At 40.0% G+C, this 19635-nt stretch overlaps 2 protein-coding genes across 2 annotated transcripts; both read left to right on the top strand.

Moving 5' to 3' along the window:
* Nucleotides 1-18: 18 nt before the first annotated feature.
* On the top strand, nt 19-4313 carry fgfr1op2 (FGFR1 oncogene partner 2). Its single transcript, XM_067582537.1, has 6 exons — nt 19-283; nt 1727-1863; nt 2139-2256; nt 2510-2652; nt 2783-2896; nt 3481-4313. The coding sequence occupies exons 1-6, from the start codon at nt 259-261 to the stop codon at nt 3616-3618; spliced, it is 675 nt and encodes a 224-aa protein (XP_067438638.1). The 5' UTR covers nt 19-258; the 3' UTR covers nt 3619-4313.
* A 955-nt stretch (nt 4314-5268) lies between these two features.
* On the top strand, nt 5269-19333 carry tm7sf3 (transmembrane 7 superfamily member 3). Its single transcript, XM_067582536.1, has 12 exons — nt 5269-5539; nt 8947-9101; nt 12779-12929; nt 13325-13445; nt 15184-15355; nt 15514-15691; nt 15883-15969; nt 16591-16671; nt 16827-16979; nt 17096-17196; nt 17606-17768; nt 17885-19333. The coding sequence occupies exons 1-12, from the start codon at nt 5464-5466 to the stop codon at nt 18136-18138; spliced, it is 1692 nt and encodes a 563-aa protein (XP_067438637.1). The 5' UTR covers nt 5269-5463; the 3' UTR covers nt 18139-19333.
* The last annotated feature ends 302 nt before the right edge of the window (nt 19334-19635 follow it).

Raw genomic sequence — 19635 nt, 5'->3', positions numbered from 1 at the left:
TTGAGAAGCTTTGGCTGTCATATTAGCGTTTAGGTTAGCTGTAGCTTGTTAATGAACTTTAGACTGACTTTACATCAAAGGAGAAAGTCTTCACATCTACGCCTCCATGTCTACAGGCATCTCCTTGTGTTTTTAAAAAGGAATAGAGCTACATCAGAGCCGCTGCTTGTTGCTCATTGATGGGGACTTAGCCTGTAGCTAATGTTAGCTACTAAACATCAACAGGAAGTAACGGACTAGATATTTTTCATTTTTCTAATGTCTTGCACTTTGAGCTCTCCAGGTACAGTCTTTTTTTCTTTATTTCACTTTATAACGGTAACTCGAGCCGTTAAATAAACACATGAGGCTTAAATGGATTTGCATGACAGCTTTAGTGTAATTAGTTAATCAGCTAACCGGTTAGCATACACTCCTATGTTAATCATTGTTACTCCTAGTTAATTAACTGAATCAGATACAGTGAAGGTGTTGTTGGCTATAACTTTACTACAACTACACACACATGTGGTGTGCCGGTAACTAAATATATCTATCATACAACAAGGTAATGTTGAATTAGCTGACACAGCAGCTGTCATCCAAGGAGTGACGAGGAGGAGGATGAGGGGAGGGTTAGTCAGTTTCTGGTTGCTTTATTTTTGTCCTGAGTATTTTATTTACTTTAGTGACTCTAAGTGGACACCATCTAGAGATGAACATGTAAGGAGCTTCATTTGTGTTCAAACTTTTGACTGGTACTGTGTGTCAGTAGATAGATTTTTTTTATTGCCTTGTAAGACAAACACACAAGGCAATAAAAACTCCTCAGAGTAAATAAAGAGTAAAGACCTAACAGCCAGCAGTAATAAATAATCATGAAGGCCACAGGCAGGCACAAAGGACCTTCTCAGTAGTCTGTTGAGCATCGAGGCATGAGCAGCCATGCAGTGAAAGAACTGTTCAATTCACTAAAAAGATTATTGAAGGGGCATTCTTCATAGTAACACTCTTTACCTGTCAGAAAGTGGTGAAACTTCTTGCTTGATGAGGCATAATGTGTGTTATTTAGCCCAATTTATTGCCTATAGATAAAATCTTGATTAAAAGGCAAAGTACAGATGGTGATACGCATCTGACGAAACTGAGTAACACAGTGTTTGACCATATCAAGCATATTGTTTCATTAACAAGATATTTTACATTTACATAACAGATAAAGTGTATTTGTTTACAAACTGGAGATGTGAGCTTGAAAGATTACCAGACATTGGGAGTCTAACCAAAGACGCTATTTAGTAAAATCTAACGTTTAATTGATCACTCATAAGACATCAGATAAATTGATTTATTGCCAACCTATAATATATTACCATCTGTAAATGGAAACATCATTGTGCTATAAAAAGGGTTGGGTGATATGGACCAAGTACCTCGATATCGTGATTGCGACAATATTGTAGGGATGTTTATTGGTGCTTCCACAAAATATTTACACAATAAGATTTTTGATAAATAATCATCAGTCATGTGGATATAATGACTAAGTGGGTAAAGACAAATAATAGACCAGCTAGAACAGTCGGATAAGTTCAGAAAATGACATCACTTTACTGTAGTGCAGCTTTTAAAACCAGCAAAAGACAACACTTATACCATATCATGATGTTACAATATCCAAAATCTAAGACGATATCTAGTCTCATATCACGATAGTAGTTCCTAATGATTACCTGTATTTTCTCAGGCATGAACTGTACCTTGGAGAAGGTCCTGGCAGACGCCAAATCATTAGTGGAAAGGCTTCGGAACCATGACAACGCTGCAGAGATTTTAATTGAACAGACAACATCCCTCAACAAGCGAGTGGATGCCATGAAGCAGGTAGGGTGTTACATGGTGTTGATGGTGATTTATATAAATATAAATGCTGGTTTCATGTCGAGGAATCCTGCATTGAGACCAAATTGATGAAGGAGAGACACCTGTTTGAAAGGAGCTAGTGGATAGAGTGAAATCAAGTATGAAGCAGTGACATAGTTTTTTAAAAAATTAGATGATTTACATTTGAGAAGCAGCAAGATTTTGGTTCAATCTGACATTGTAGATTGAACCCTTTCAGTTGTTCATTGGAAGGTCTGGTTGTCTCTTTTTGGCAGTACCAGGAGGAGATTGACTCATTGAACCAGGTTGCACGACATCGGCCTCGTTCCAGTCTAGTCCTGGGAATCCAACAGGAAAACCGTCAAATCAGAGAGCTCCAGCAGGAAAACAAAGGTAGGCGGTTAATCTGTGATTGTGTCTCCTATTGTTGAATGATTGAGCTGCTCTGTGGTCCGTTTTTGAAAGACACATGTCAAAGAAAATAGGGATTTCTTTAATCCATCAAGCAGTTTTTTTTGAGCTGACACATAGTGGTCTCTACCACCACAATTTTGTGTGTTTTACTCTTCACAGCGAGGCAACATTAAGCTGACAGATGTCCTTGTAATAGTTTTATGCACTGAGCCTGTGTTCACTGTTTCTGCAGAGCTACGGACGTCGTTGGAGGAACACCAGTCTGCGTTAGAGCTCATCATGACCAAATACAGGGAGCAGGTGTTCAGGCTTCTCATGGCCAGCAAGAGAGACGACCCCGCCATCGTAACCCAGCTGAAGGAGCAGCACACCACGGTCAGTGAGGTCTTCCAGATATCTTATTGGACCTTGATCTTCCAACGTTTTACATTGATTTTGGACTGAATTCAAATTGCAAGCATCACTGGCTTTATAAATAAATTTGCTTTCACTTTCTTTTTTGTAGGAAATGCAAGCACACATAGACAAGATCAATGAGATGGCTTCTGTGATGAGGAAGGCAATAGAGGTGGACGAAGGGCGTGTATGTGAAGATGAAGAGAGGATTAAACAACTAGAGGTAAACACAAAAATCCTACCGTGTTACACATTTACTTCCAACAATCCCAAATCATGGCCCAATGTGTAGTAATGTAGCTTTCTCCTCTGATATCATTATTATTATTATTATTATTATTATTATGACCTATGTTTGGAGATGTTAAAGGTTTGTTTTAACCTATAATGTCTAAACACAATAAAAACATTTAGTCAATCAATTAGTTGACTGTCAGAAAAATAATTGGCAACAATTTTGATAATCTAGTGATCATTTAGTGGCAATTTTCCATAATATATAAACATCAACAGCTTCTGAAAGGTGAATTTTTGCTAAATTCCTTGTTTTCTATGATAATAAACTGAAGATCTTTGAGTTTTCAACTGTCAGTCAGACTGAACAAGGAATTTGAATTTGTCAACTTTGATTTTGTGAAATTACACTGGTCATTTTTCACTACTTTCTGATATTTAGTAGATGAAAACGATTGATCAATGATTAATCAACACTGAAAATATTCATTAGTCACAGCCATATCAATAAAATGCTGATTTGAAATTATATTTCCAAACATATAGCTGTATATTTCTGTGTGTGTGTTCTAGCTGGAGAACAGTGGACTCAGAGAGCTGCTGGGAATCAGTCGTGAAGCGTTCCTGGTTCTGAAGAGAGAAGAAGCATCAGAGAGCACGTCGCTGTCGCCGCTGCTCACCAGCACCGACGTCAGCTTACGAAAGAGTTAGAGCCCAGACTGACTGCCCTCCCCACCCCCTCCCCTCAACTACTGCCACTACTGTGTACAGTCTGTTGCCACACACCACCTCACCTCTCACCCCACAGACTCTTCTAACCATCTGCCCCCTTCTCCTGGTGCATTTTTCAGCATGATGGTCCAGAGCTGCATCCCTGTCTGGTGATTCAGACACAAGCAGTGTGCACACACATTTTTCTCTCTTTTTTTTTTTTTGTTGGTACTTCTGTTATGTTTGCTAATTTTTGCCAGCATGCATGAGCCTGTGGTGCCTGCAAGGTTTTAAAGTGTGAATGAGTAAAAGAAGGGCTTGAGTTAAAATAAATCTGTAAACATGAAATAGTCTCTGTTGGGTTCATATTGATTTTATTTCACGCTCTGTTTCACGGCACAGATTTCCTTGTTTCGGGTTGGGTTTGGGTTGAACATATGTCTACGCAGCCTCTCACCTTCACTAGTTAGTATGTTATTGTAACATAATCATCAGCAGCTGAAAAACAGGAATGGAAACCACAACCAGTCACACAGGATCTGTTGTAACAGCCAACGACAACCAGCCAGAATAGTGAAAAGAGCAGCGTGAGAATGCATTATGTCCGGTGTACATTTCTGTGTCTGTAACAAATCAAGAACTGCAGCTTTTACTGCTTTAGAATATTTTTGTGCACATAAAACAGCATGTTATTATGAATGTCTTTTATGTTGTGATTGGTTATGGTCTGAGATCATATGTCAGCATAGATCTCCCACTCTGCCGCTATTTCCAAGGTCCACAAACAACGTTTTAGGGGCGTTTGGAGAGTTTGAATAATGGAATGCCATCGATGGAGAATGGTAAGATTTTAAATAGTAATACTTAAAGTTTATTAAGACCAAATTCCACACAAATATCTTATTGTGATTAGAGATTCTTGTACTTGAGAAAGCAGCTTAACTCTAGATGTGCTTATTCCATCGTGCCATAGTCACAAGTGCGTGGCTAAGGTTGAAGCACATTATTGCAGACTTGAAGGTGAGCCAATAACTTCTGGAATTTATTATTGTATTATAGTTTGATAGTCTAATTATTAACAAATTACAAAATACAACAAACACAGCAGTTTGCCTACTGGCTGTAAATGGACATAAAACCAGACAAACTAAAAAGACACTGTTAGAAATGTTGCTCATTGGTATTTACTTCTTGCAGTGAAGTGATTTTTCTTCAATAATATTAAAGGATAGGTTCACAATTTTTCAAGTTTGTCTTAAAACAACAGTCAGGTGCCCACTGGCTATTAAAATATCCGCTTCAAATGTGCTTTCAGTGTAGGTGAACAAGGCCAAAATGCACTTTAAGGTTTATCTGAAGCTTACATGAGGCTTCAGCAGTCTGAATTAGTCATATCAAGTTGATATCTGCCACATTTACAGTCTTTTTAGCATCAAATTTTTTGCATTAAATACATTTTTCACAGAAGGAAGAATGTGGATTTTCTCACTTACATTGTACATGTATTATGAAGGGATCTTCTAATGGTCAGTATGAACAGGAGGAGTGATTATGGCAAGAAAAATGTTCAATTGAGTCCCTGACTTGAAAAATTGTGAACCCGTCCCTTAACTGTAGAGTGGGCGGGAATTATCGCGGGATATTACGTGATTATCGCGGAAGCTTCGTTAAGTAGTTAGAGCGGTAGAGGGAGAAATCTGCTTTAGTAAACCTCTCGGTTTGAGTCAAGCATGTCGCTTTTGCGGTTGCAGGGACCACTACTACCCAAACACCGGAGAATGCGAGGCTAAAAATGACTTCACTGACCGACAGTTTGAAGCGTTTTGTTGTCCAGTAAAGAGGAAAATGTCTCGCTGGGTTTGGTGCCCGCTGCTGCTGCTGCTGCTGCTGGAATTGGGTGAAGTTCAAGCTCAAGTGGAAAGTGAGTTACAAGTGATTTGACGTGCTTTCACTTCCGAGCCATACTAACACTATTAACTGTCTCAGCCTTTAAAACAGGTGAATATGCTTAAAAGGTCGCCTCGTAAGGTACTGGATACTGTATGTAAGTCAGTGTTGAGTAGCTTTAGCTGGCTTAATATATTTCATTCTCTCACAGAGTTAAAAATGTGTATTTAGCCCAGTTTATATATCTCACACCCCCATACTTTAACTGCAGTGAATTCAATTACAATGCATGTTAGACGAGTGGTTGTCAAAGTGGGGTCCGGGACCCTCAGGAGTCCTTGAGGGGGTTGCAGGGAGTCCTCAGCAAAAAGGGGAATCACTTATTTTCACTCTAATCCCATCCATAATTAACACAGTGACAGAATTTATGAATATTTTGGTCTCAATGGTTTCATGCACTTGCTGTAATAAAACATCTAAAAGCAGAAATCTTATCAGATGGGGAACTCTGGGAAAAAATCTCATCAAATGGGGATCTGTGGTGTAATTTGTGTCAGTTTAAGGCTCCTTGACGTGAAAAAGTATGAGAACCACTGTATTAAACTGATATTTTATGGGGTTTAACACAGAAACGTATTCACAATATTCCTATATCATAATTTTGAGTTAATATTTAGTCAATGTCCTGCTAATATGTATTACAGTATTACAACATTACATGAGCTATTGTGTACATTTCTATGTGAAGGGGTAATAAAAAGTGATTTAGCTGGTAAAAGTTATATAGAAAAGTTCATCTAACAGCGTCCACATTTTGAGCCCTTAAAACCAAAACAAGATGGTGGTTGTTGTAAGAAAGAGTGACAGTGAAAGCAAGTGGAGTTTGTTCTGATTGGTAAACAAACGTTGGTAGACAGACATCGAGCTGATATGACATAACAAGCAGACTGATGCTCCGCCGTCTATCTGCTGTAGTTTGACAACATGTGGAAAGTCAGATTGCAGCATCAAGGCTCAAGTAACCACTGTTTTTGTTTGTTTGTTTGTTTGTCAGTATTAAATTATTTTGAATTTGAGTGTTCAGCGTCTCTACTCATAATGTTCTTTTTGTCTTAGTGGAAAATCCTCTGAAATAGCATTTAAATGATCATGGAAGACCAAACTTTCCACTGAAGCAAATGAATTTAGTGTCACTTAAAGGCATCCAAAACAGTGCTCAACTAATTATAAACAATAATAAATCAATAACAATAAGAAAAAAAATCTCTGAACAGTTAAATGAATAAGTAGATTGTGCCTAGGTATAGGACACTGACTGGCTGACATATTTAAGATGAGTTCTGTATATTTTTTTACAATAAAATAAACTGAATTATGGTTTCTACATCACACAAGCCTCCTGTGCTTCACATTTCCTCCACTGATTCACGTGTCTGTAAAATGAAGGCAGCAGGTCAGTCCTGAGCTGGAGTTTGACCTGTAAACAGTCAGTATGGATCAGGCAGCACGTGTAACCAACAACAAATCTACAGCAGATTAGCTCTCATTCTTCACATTCTCTCTCTTTATAAGAGAGACAAAGATATGACTCACTTATCAACAAACATACAGCAAAACCGTACATACATGCAGAATAGCAGATATTTGTAAGATTTGTCTGTTTGGACACAATGTAAAACACAAAAACTAAAGGTTGCTAGGTTACAAGCAATGGCAAATGAACAGATAGGTTTGTCATGTTGCGCTTGTTGCTGATAAAGATGAACTTTAAAATCTATCAGGAAACTCTTGGTCAAACTTTAGAGGCTCTTAAGTCAATCAGCGATCAGTAAAAGAGATAAACAGTGACGAAGGTTCGATCAGACGGCGATAAGTCGAGTTAAAGAATAGCTCGCTGGTTGATAGCGTGAGGATTAAATGCTTGTTGAATGACAGTGTGGGAAAGTATCCAGATTTCTCTTAAAGTTTCAGTCTTTGTGAAACATTTTCTCCCATGAAATGAATGAAGTTATTTTTAAACTACTTTGCGTAGATCTTTCTTTGTTTATTCGTCAGATCCCGTCGAGAGATTATTACCATCAGTTGAAGCGGTCACGGACGGTGTCACGGACGGTATCGCGAAGCAAATCAAGAGTCAGTGTTTTCTCTGCACAATCCCGCTCAGACGCTGTAGACAGTCGACGCTTAATACATCCGAGGTTAATGAATTATTACCGTCTCATCAAAATAGAAAAGATCATAAGGAAGAAGAAAAACAGCCTTGACGTAAGCAGATGATCAGAGACGGATACGATTGGCTGGATACTGACAAGTCCAAAGGTCGTGCAGATTGAAGTTGAAGATAGAACTGACAAATATATTACAAACAAGAAACATCTCGAATGAACAGTTGCTAATGGTGACGGTATGTTTCAGTATGTCAGCACCAAACACAGAGAGCGCTTCTTCATTCAACTTTTTTTTTTTTTGTTCTACTGACCTGGTTTTTGGTCGCCTCTTTGGCTTAATACCAACTGGCAAAGCCGCTATCTGTGATGTCAGAGTATTTACAGAATACTGTATGTCGCCTTGTGTCCGGCAACAATCAACCGTTGTTCATCCCCAAAATGACTTGAGATGAACCGAGACGGGAAAACAAACTTAATTCCTTTTTAATTTAATATCGTGTACGTCCACAGGCTGAGTAACGGTGTGACAGTGGTCATGCAAAATCATGTGAGAGAGAGAGAGAGAGAGAGATATCAAGAGGCAAAATGAAAGGCTAGGAGGAAGGTAGTACAGTAAAGTCATAACAGGCGGTGAGCGTTGAGGTCTTTGTTTTCCTCTGATTAAATTCATCATTCATTCAAAAATCACTTTTACTTTTGACTTTACTTGTCTGCTCTGCTTTCACTGTTTAATCTTTCCATGTGCTTTTCTCATGCAAGATAATCTTCAGTCAGATGTTTTGATGTTTTGCTGGTGTATCGGGTGGATATGGGTTTTTAATTATTACATTATCAGATATCAGTCATCAGTCTCTGATGTGGTGGAGGCTCCGTGCAGAGCAAAGATGCAGAAAACCCGACTTCAAAGTGAATTATCTTTGTCTCATTTATCCATTTGTATGTTTTTGTGACATTTTCTGAGATGATTTCGAGCAGTAGTGCATATTTGATCATGTAAAGTTTTATTTTATATGTTTGCATTGCTACATATAAGTCAATATTTACCAACTACTTGACTATCCAGATGATTTTCTAGGATTGAATAGTTGCTACTTCACCTTATAGTGTCCCATCATGGTCTAAACACTCACACATGCTTGTCCATTAATGGGAAATGGTAACATGAATACAGTGTATGCACAGCAGCAATTAAATTATATTAAAGATATTGATTGTTGACTTAAAAATGTATGCATTTATGGGAATACATCTGACTTTTCCCTCTCTGTGGCAGACCGGGTGATCTTCCTGCCAGGAACCTTCCAGAACGTGAGCGTCTCCCAGAACGAGACGGTGCAGGTGGTGGTTTCCAGAATCCCCTCAGATGTCGCTTTTGTCACTCTGCAGTTCCACACGCAGCACCGCAACGCTACGCTGTCCTACACCACGGTAAGAAGGTGTTGGTCTGCCTCACAGTTTGAGACAGAGTTTCGTGGCGGTAAAGTGGCAGCAACAGCCGGTGCGGACGTGGTGGTGGTATGTGTGTCAATGCTGATGTTGGTGGGTTATGAATATTCCACCTACGCTTTTCAGCTTTGACTAGCACAGCAGCGCCTGTGAAAAACAACTGGCGGACACATTTCACCTTGTTATCTGGGGAGCAACTGAACAAGACGCACAGACAGAATTAACAGAAGATTTAATAGTTTAAGTTTTTTTTTTCTAGCAAAAATACCAAACATTCCTTATTTTAAGCCTCTCAAATGTGAGGATTTGATTCTTTTCTTTGTTTTATGTGACTATAAACAGAATATTCAGACTATTGCTGAAACAAAACTAGTGATGTTAAGATGGAAATTATGATTTTTTTTTTTTACTCTTCTCTGACATTTTATAGACCAAACAACCAATAGAGAAAATAATTGTCAGATTAATCAATAATGGAAATAATTATTAGCTGCAGCCCTCATTAATATCATGAAAAAAGTACCATAAAATCATTGAGTAGCTACAACAGAATGTGTGTTAATGTTTGATATGATGAATGAAAAAGTTGTATTAAGTCATAAAATGTGATACAGATAACAGAAACATCAGAAGCTACTTGAGGAATATTTTATAAAATATTAGATTGACATTAAAACCAACATATAAGAATAGAAGATTAAGCTCACTGTAAAATATAAACCAGATATATTAAGTCCCAACATGCATTATTATAGGATTTGAAATGGAAAAGTAAGTTGTTGTATCAGTACTTATTGATACTGCTTTTATTTGATGTATTCCTGCTGAATAATGCATCTGATTAAATGAGACACTACGGCACAGTAAGGATCTGTAGATAAGGATTAATTGATCTGAAAGTGAGATGACATCCGTGATGTCATTAGCCGAGTTGGCTACTAGCTTCCATCAACACACACCGCCGTGAAAATCGAGTCTGAGATGTCACACAGCTAAGATGAGGGGTCCAGCGCAGTAGAGGGAAAACCCACACAGACAGAATTTACATACTTTTTTTTTGGCTCACATAAATCTACATCAAGCTAATTAACGCGGGGAAATTAAACACACGAGGCTCGTTTGACTACTTCCATCACGCGCGCTGTTGTGATCTTTACGCTACGTAAAATGCACTGATGTTACACTAAAAATGTAGCGAAGGCAGTAAAGTCTATAATATAAGATGAAAGCTCATTGATGCTCAATGTTTAAGATGTATTATTTTTAGCTAAATCAGCAAATCAAATGTCTAATCATTTACTTCAGTTTTTTACCACCGTCCTTAATTGAGTGATTCTATTAGCGGCGTGTTCGTGTGAAGCAGTAAAAGTGCAAACTAAACTGTGAAATGGTAGGTATGCTTCATAGCTGTGAACAGGCAGTCAGATCTACCTCCGGTTAATGAATGAGGCTTTGTAAGCAAGGCCGTCTGACCCGCTGTGAGAAGCGGCAGTCAGCTGATGTACAGTCCAGCGGTCATGAGCGGCAGACAGGGCAGCCCTGAGGGGAAAAACCTTCTGGCGTCAGTCCCACAAGTCTCATGGGGGGAAAGAAGCTCGGTTAGGGTCCAGGCTGCACCCGACGGACTAATTTTAGTCGAGCTTTTTTACAAGGACAAAATAAAACAAATTCAGTTTCCTTCAGTGACAGAAAATATGCTTCCCTGGAAAAAAGACAAGTCCGTGTGACGCAAATGAATGTCAAAGCTCGACATGGAGGAGATAAGCCCCAAAACTAGCAAATCTAAAAAGGAAATTCACAGAAAAAAAAAAGGAAGTGTGTTCACAAAATGAAAGAGGCAGAGGTTAATAAAGAGCCAACACACACACTTCAGTATATATTGTTATCTTTCTGTCGCTAATTTCCTGTTTGCATTTTTATTACTCTCACTTTCACTCACACCGCAAGATCCTTTTTTTATGTTGTTATTTATTGTATCAGCCGTGGTGATTATTTCTTCTTCTGGTTATTTCACCACTAGTACAAAACTCATCACTGTCTGTATTTATAAAGCATGTGAAAATTATTCATGAACGTACAGTACACTAGTTTGACTCATTGTTGTGTGTGTTTCTATATATGTACATATATGTAAAGCTGCAGATCCTTTACACAGTTGTGGTTGTAATGATGTAACTGCTATATGTGATGTCGCACTGCCTGTGTGGCGCATTAGATAAATTCAAACCGGATCGAATGCAGTATCACCGTCTAAACAAGACTAGATTCATACAAAGGAGTTATTGTATAAGCAGCGGGACTGAGAGTCATACTATGTGGGCACAGAGCTCAGATGCTGCCAGGCTCGTCACACAACAGTAATTCAGCATTTTCTCGCTGAAAATATGCAGGAGACGACGTTCACCCTTTACTGTTTGTGTCACCATGTCGTGTTTGTTCTCTGAATTCTAAATGTGATATCTTCTCATTTCAGTAAAGTATTTCACCCTTCCATCTCCCAAATCTTTCCATCATCTGGTGAAAAAAAAGCATCATGTGATGATGTTACGCAAAGCAAGACGACCCATCAATCAGTGTGTGTAGGTCAGACCGGGTGTTCATGTTAATAAGATATTTGCATGGTTGTGATACTCTGACAGATGCACTATGGTGGAGCTAAAACAACAACAACCTCTCAGCTAAATCCGCCTCTATAACATCAACACATGTGCTGCACTGAGGTAAAAACTTGTGGCACTTTTTACATGTTGTCAACTGAGACCCGCGTCTTGATCATCTCTGTCACTCAGTAAAACACATCCTGTTGTTGTCAGCCAACGAGTTCATGTGAAGCAGGACTTCACCAGCTCAGCTGTCAACAACACACACTTGGTTGAATTAGTGCTTGACTTAGAGGAGGAAGGAGTAGATGTCATTTTAAGGATTTTTAACCAGTTAACTGAACTTTTCTTGTGGAAAAACCACGTGAGACACAAATGATTATTTAAAGTGAGTATTTTTAGACTTTGGATAGACAGACAAAACTTGTCAGTAGGATCAATTCATTGTTAGTTTTGGGATTTGTGGGCAATAAGACAGACACAGAAGATCAGCAGACTTCTCCTTTGAAGTCGATCTATCTGAACTTATTTGAACCTGTCTGAGCTGCTCCGCCAATGAAAAGAATACATTTCAATTTCATCGCATGAGTCGGTCAGTAACTAATAGAATTTGCTTGAAAAGAAATTCCAGGCATGTGGGGGGGGGGGGGGCTGACTCCAGGACACCCTCCAAACACACACACAAACATTTCTGTCGACCTTTTGGTCACCAGAGCAGGGTCGCGTTAACCTCATCACAAGTTCAGCCGTTTAAAAAATGTCACTGTCATAGTAGATGTAAACCGCAGTGAATCCTAATCGTCAGTGAGGGCCGTGGAAGTTAATAACACGGTCATCTGTGAGACAAAGAAACAACTGTTGTGATGTTTTCAGAGGAGGAAATATTCTTGTCAGTCAGTGCTGTGAAAGGATTCTCATCCACAGTCGCTTTTACTCCTAAACGTACCAGATTGCAAAGAGTCATTAGATTTTTAAAAGATTATTTGAGGTGTTTTTGATCACATTGTATATTTGCTTTGTGCGCATCTGCTTATAAAATGTTTTTCCCGCTCGCTTCAGATACCCGGCACAGGTCGCTCTCTGACGGCGGTGGACTCGGGCCTCCTGTCGACTCTCCAGCCGAGCCAGACCTCCCTCTCCTTGTTCCTGTTCTCTCCTGATGACGAGACCGTCGCAGGCACCGGTGTTATCCTCCCGTACTCCAGCACGGGTAAACTCTCCTTTTGCACACTCATGTTCCTGCTCTGACCTGATTTGTTTCACTCAACTCAGATTTTGCACAAGAACAAGGAAGCTACACATTACTGTTTCATGCAACAACAAAAAAAAAAAAAAAATCAAAGAATGGGCAACAAGCTGAAATGTCTCAATATATTTTGTGACTTGAGGAAGCTCATGTGAGCCACGAGTGAACACTGATCCTGATTTTGCGTGGTCGCTCGTACGCCTACCCTTTTGTGTTGAAACACTCTTGCAACAAGTCATCCTGACACGGCAGGATGCCACCAAGCCTCAAGTGGTTTTGTTTTTTTTTTTGTCTTCTGTCAGCCCCACACGCCTGACATAAAGTCTAATAAAAATGCATCTTCATCTTCTCTGTTTTAGACCCGGTGCCCGGAGCTTGTAACATAGAGTTTAACCTGGACATCGACCCGAACGTTTATCTCCACTACAACCTCTATGACACCACCATCCGCTTCGCACCAGCAAACTTAGGATATGAAAGGTAACGCCTCACAGACGGGTATCGTCTGCTCTACTTCCTGTTCAGCCTGCTCAGCTCTTGGCAGCAATAATTCTGTTCACAAGTCACATCTGCCAGGACCCGTCGTCCATCCGCCTCACTGTTTATTTACTTTGATATGATCTCATGCTCTCTCTCTCTCTATCTCTTTCTCACAGCTCCTCCTCCTTCTCTTCCTCCGCTTTAACTGATAGTATTCACTTCATTTTCTCAAGAATGTCTTATTGTGTCACAAAGCCATCCTGGATATAGATAGCGGACTCATTCACTTGTTAAATCACTCCCTGTGGTCTCATTACCTGACCCTTGTATAAGCACAGGCTACACTGATTTAAATTCCAGTGAAGTGTTGTTTATTTGAGTGGTTGCTGCTTTTAAGGAAGAGCAGCTTTCAGCATGTTTACTGGTAGGTTTCAGTTCTGTATCCCAGTCGCAGTTGTGGTTTAGCTTACAAGAAATATACAGAGATATTGTTCCTTCGTAACCACGTGGAGACAGAAGAGCCCACTGCCCCATGAATGCCGCTTATTCTCCACCGGCTGAATTACTGGTTGTCAGACGCTTTTTTTTGTGCACTTTTTGGGAATCCTAAACAGCAATGCGTATAATGCAGCATTAATGTTGTTTTCAGCTCTTTACCAACGTCGGTCCGGACAAATACTAGAGGCTTTGTTAACCGTCTCCAGCTGCCGTTAGTAACGCTTCAGTCGACGTGTTTAAAACTCGACTGGTTCGACGTGTCTGACTGCTGTCGTTTATTATCAGTTGAGTCCACTCGATGACCACACCTACCAGATTGAGCTGCTGTTGTACGTGCTGCCTCGTTACACGGTGGTTTTGTCACTTTTCATGAACACAAAACACACTAAAAGACCTGTTTAGTATTAGTGTGCTTCACTACTGCAGTCCCTGAATGCAATGTAGAAAGGAAATGAAAGATATAAAGCATTAAGTCCTCCTCTCTTTATTTTACACATCATTGCATTCTGAATGATGTTGGCACTTATCTTGCATAATTTAATTTAGAGCAAAACAGTAAAGTAGATGAATTGGTTGACTAAATTTTAGGAACCAGGCAGTTTGTGGCTGTTTACCACAAACATCTCTGGAATAAAGAAATAAACACCAGAACGGAGGAATCTTAACATCTCGTTCAATCTTCATGGTAAACACGCAACTTTTAAAGGGTCAGGTGGTTCTAAGCCTCCATAACATCCAACTTCAGTCCTTGAACTTACACCTTGTCGAGTATTATCCATGATGTATTCTAACTGCTTAAAATAGTCCACCGTGCACATTAATGCAGTGTAAACATGTGACAAACAAGAAGGTGATCCTAACAGCAAAACGTCATGATAGAGTGTCTGGCCCAGTGATTCAGCAGACAGGAGGTCAGTGGATGCAGGTCTACTGAATGCATCTCATTTATATAAGACTGTTTCCACAGGTTTCTCTAGTTGTCAGCGTTTAAACCACAATTGTAGTTCACACTCTGATAAACCACAGACTTACTAAGTAGGACATTACATAAATACCATATCAAGTTTCAGTTTTAGTTGTTTCCTCATGCTCACCCACTCACTCTCTCTTTGGTGTACCAGTGAAATGACATTCAGACATGAATATGATTAAGTTTCCATGTTTAGAGATGGATCATTGGATCTTTTTTTTTTTTTTTTTTTTTTTACTTAAAGTTGGAAAAACTGTGCTCTCTTGTCAGGGGTGAATCTCCTCCAGCCTGCGACACCTCCACAGAAAGCAACACACGCTGGCGGCTGCAGTACGACGTCTACCAGTACTTCCTGCCTGAGAACGACCTATCAGAGCGCAGCCTGTTCAGTGGCATTCAGGCCATGGCGGATATCCAGGGCCTGATGGAGAACGGCAAACGGGTGGGCAGCATAAAAATGAATGAACATAGGATAGGATTGATAAAACTGTATCTGTTGGTGGTGGGGGTGTGGAGTGATGGAGAATGTGCTGATTGATGTTTAGCTGCAAAATAGTAATAAAGTTAAACATCGAAACATCTTGGTCTCTCTCCCTGCAGGTCATGACGCTGTCATCAGCAGATATGACCATGGCGGTGTTCAACTCCATCCCCGGCCAGGGCGTCATCTTCTCAGTCATCGTCAGAGACCCGCTGTTAAACACCTCGGCCTCCTACATCCCCGTCCACACATACGCCTGCAGCTTTACCTCCACTCTGGACGGCTGTCAAACACTTGGTGAGCTCCATCATCTTACTGCTTTATTATATCTTTTCTTGTTGTAAAGAATGTGTTTCATGTTGTTTGTGTGTGTCTTATTACCTCCAAAATCGCATGGAGCTTATTAAAGGTGCACTATGAGAGAAGGTTTGACCTTCTTTGTTTTGAATGTAGTTAATTATTTATAGTGATCTTTTCTTAATTTTCAGGAAAGACTTCAACAAAGGTTTTTTTCACCATTGCCGGGCTGGCAGGCCTGTTTGTCTGCTTCTTTGGGCACCGATTCTTCAAATGCGGTGAGTAGTTTGACGTCTTTGTGTGGTTGAAGACATCTGGTGATCTGGAATAACATCAGACATAAGACATGTTTGTGAATTTAAAGTAACAGAAGACAAGTAAACATCACCATTGACAGTACGGGCGTCCTAGAAACTTCAAGCTCTGTTGTGGTGAACACTTTTATTTACCGTAATGCCATTTGGTTTCCATTTGTAATTACTGTATATTGTATAGAAGATGTCAAATAAATTTCACAAAGCTCTCCTGCTCTGGCGGCGTCCTGCCTCTCATGTGGTCTCCCTCACATGTGATGCACAAATGTATTTGTTCCAAACTGAACCCATGACTGTGATCTGGCTCTGCAGTTTGTGATCAGTCTGTCGGTGTGGCAGAGTCAGAAGATACGATACAGTATGTCTGCCTCTCAAGAAAAGTCTTTATGCTGGAGCATGTGGTTCTCATCCAGTTCCAGCTGCTGAATTTACAGGAGCATTAGTGATGTTTGTGCACAGTGATCGGGCCAGGATATGTGTGTGTGCGTGCTGCTTCTGTAGCTGAGTTGTATTGTAATCCTGTGTGTTTCTTTTTTTTCTTTTCATTCTTTTTCTTCTCTTCTGTCACTCTCTCTCACCATGCAGAGTTGTTCTGCATGGGATTTAGCTTTGCAGCATTTTTCTTCTTTGTGCTGATCACAAGGACCACAGATCTGAACTATGACAGTAAGTTGTTTTCCACTTTCACATGACTACAACCACTAGATTTCTAACTTTTGTGCCCCTAAAAGTATCAAAAAAGACACTACATTCCATCTCACGTGTGTGTGTGTGTGGATGGACTGACAATAAAAATCTGTATGTGTGTGTCTTGTCCGCAGTCCGTCTGGCTGTGTCAGCGTTGATCGGCGTGGTGGGCGGGGTCCTCCTGGTGATGAGCTGGTGGCGTTTCGGTTCGGTCATGGCCTGCGTCGTGGTGGTCGGCCTGATGCTCGGCTTCCTCATCGCCTCCACTGTCCTGTTCACTCCTCTCGGTATGAAAACACACTTTTAGGAAACAAGGCGAAGAGGAAAAAGTCTCCCTCGTGGTAAAATGCTGGTATATATAATATGTAAATGTTTGTGTGTGTGTGTTGTGGTTCTTCTTCAGGTGACCTGGAAGTGTTCAGGCGTTCAGATGTGGTTTTCTGGGTGACGTTCTGCTCCATCATGATCATCGTACCGCTCTTTTTCGTGCGTTGGCCCAGAGAGGTAACAGATTTAACACTTGTACCCACATGTTAAAGATTTGAAAGTTGATTACTTTGGCGACATCTAGTGGTCGTATCAAGAACGACGCTGTGACACACACACACGATAACTTTTGACCAATTTGGACAAAACAAGGCAAACAGACAAAATTTAAGAAAGAAAGAAAGTACATTGAACCCAGAGAAAAGCACGAGAAAGCAAAATAAAATAGAAACAATCTTCTTAAGTATAAACAACATGACATACCTGACAAAAACACACACACACAAAAATCATTTTATCCAGAAATATTTCCCTGCATCATGCCAATATTCCAGCTTTTAGTCGTGTTTTTAAAGAAATAATAAATAAATGTGTTTTTTATTAAATCAGAGTAACAGTGATGTTTCCTGTGTTTCTGTCATATCAGGGAAACATCACCACATGCGGTGTTGTTGGTGCTTACGCTGTGATTCTGGCTATTAACGCCTACGTTTACACCAGCTTGTCCTACATCTCCCTCAACATCCTCAAACGCTTCCTCAACAACAACTTCAGCGCAGCGTTCACTGATGTGCCGTTCCAAACCTTTGGTGAGTTAACGACTGTTCTGTTGTAAAATGCAGAACTGAAAGCAAACAGACCAAAATATCAGTTGAAGTATTAAATTCTCCTGAAAATGTCTTCATGTGTTCCTCTTCTCGCCCAGACTACGTCATGATCACAGTGTGGGTGGTGCTCGGCGTCTGCGGCATCGTCCTGCAGCTCTACCGCGAGCGAACGCGGCCGTTCTTCCCGCCCAGCCCGTACCTCATGTGGCTGCAGGAACGGGAGCGCCGCAAGACCAACGTCCTCGACCCGAGCCACCACTTCCCCTCGCTGCCCAACCGCCTCCTGGCCAGAGCGCGGCAGCTCACCATGCGGGCGGAGTCGGCAGGAGAACACACACCTCTCCTCCTGTAAACCCTGGACGCCCTCGCTGTCTCCCTCTAAAGGTTCTTGAGTCTGAACCAGAGCGGGAAGGATCACTGTGATGCATTTTTGACCTGTGTAGCCTCAGACTGCCACGTATCGAGGAAACCAGAGTGATTTGTGGTGATCAGGAGGAATGTTGCTCCTCGTGTCTGGTGCAGGAACTCAGAGTAAAAGCATCAGAAACGACAGCAAGAAGGATTATATCACTGACACTCTTCAGGTGGATTTCAATTTTTTTAAAGGTTTTGTACAGAGACTGGAACCATTTATTTCCTCCTGACAACTAATGCCACTTGTATTAAACACTTCAATTATATTTAACAATCAATGAAACAGGTCAAGAAGAACTAAAAACGTCTGAAATAGTGACATCAGATTGTCTTCAATTGTTTTATAATAACTAAAATGTAGCTGTGAATGCTTCATGATGTTTTTCTCTTCTGCACATTTCTCTGTTTGCACTAAGTCACAAACAGACAGGCCAGATGTTTAACAGATGAAATACAGTGTATCTTAAACTGGGTTTAAAATTTACAAGACAAATGATTTTATGTTTAAGTCCAAATGTGCCATTTTCCCCTTTTTTACGTTCAAGGTTCAGCCAGCAGTGATATCGGGGTCATGAGGTCAGTAAACTGAAGATGCAGTTCACAAACCAAAAAGCAAAAACTGACAAAGTCAATGAACACAACATCGCACAATTTTAAAAATTTATCTTTCACACAAAATAAGAACAAACAGTGTTTCTGCATCTTTCTGTTTGTTCTTTATAAACTGATGTTTTAACCTCCTGCTTACTTGTGTGTTCATAAAGTGACTAAACCACTTAGTTCAGTCATTCTCACACTGGATTTTAATATATTGAATTCTTCTGGCCGTCATGGTGCTGATTGATTGTTAACCTTTGTCGCCCATGTGCCATGACTTCTCTCAGGGTTTTAGACTACGATGCACCGAGACGACTGATGAAACCTTCGACTTGGTCTTTAAGCCTGTAAATGTCTGTCAGTATTTTATTAAGCTACTCAGCTGAACTTTCTGGTCTCATGACTGTTTTTGTTTTTTTTTCTAATTTTTTTTTTATCCAAAACAATATTCAGACACATGTTTGACATATGAGATCAACTGTAATTTGTAATTTAACATGTTTTGTTATTTAATAAAAGCCTACAGGTGAAAGCTTCCTGCTGTTCTTTCCTCAGGTTTGCTGTTTTTACAATAGTAAAAAAGAGGTTTAATCAAAGATGCTCCACAGCTAAAAATAATGTTAATAAAAAGCAAACATTTCAATTGATGTTAACATTCAATGACTGAAGTTGTATCACTTTAAAACCAAAGAGCAAAAACATCAAACTACAGCTTGTGATGGCTGCTGGGATGTGGGAGTGATGCTCACATGTATATACAGTCTCACACATTACTGATGAACTGACTGCATACTTAATTTAGTTTTTTAAAATAAATGTATTGTACTTTAAATGTGCA

The sequence above is a fragment of the Thunnus thynnus genome, chromosome 23 (genome assembly GCF_963924715.1).
Source record: "Thunnus thynnus chromosome 23, fThuThy2.1, whole genome shotgun sequence".
NCBI lineage: Eukaryota > Metazoa > Chordata > Actinopteri > Scombriformes > Scombridae > Thunnus > Thunnus thynnus.
The sequence above is the reverse complement of the archived record's forward strand: the minus strand, read 5'-3'. Positions and strand labels throughout refer to the sequence as shown.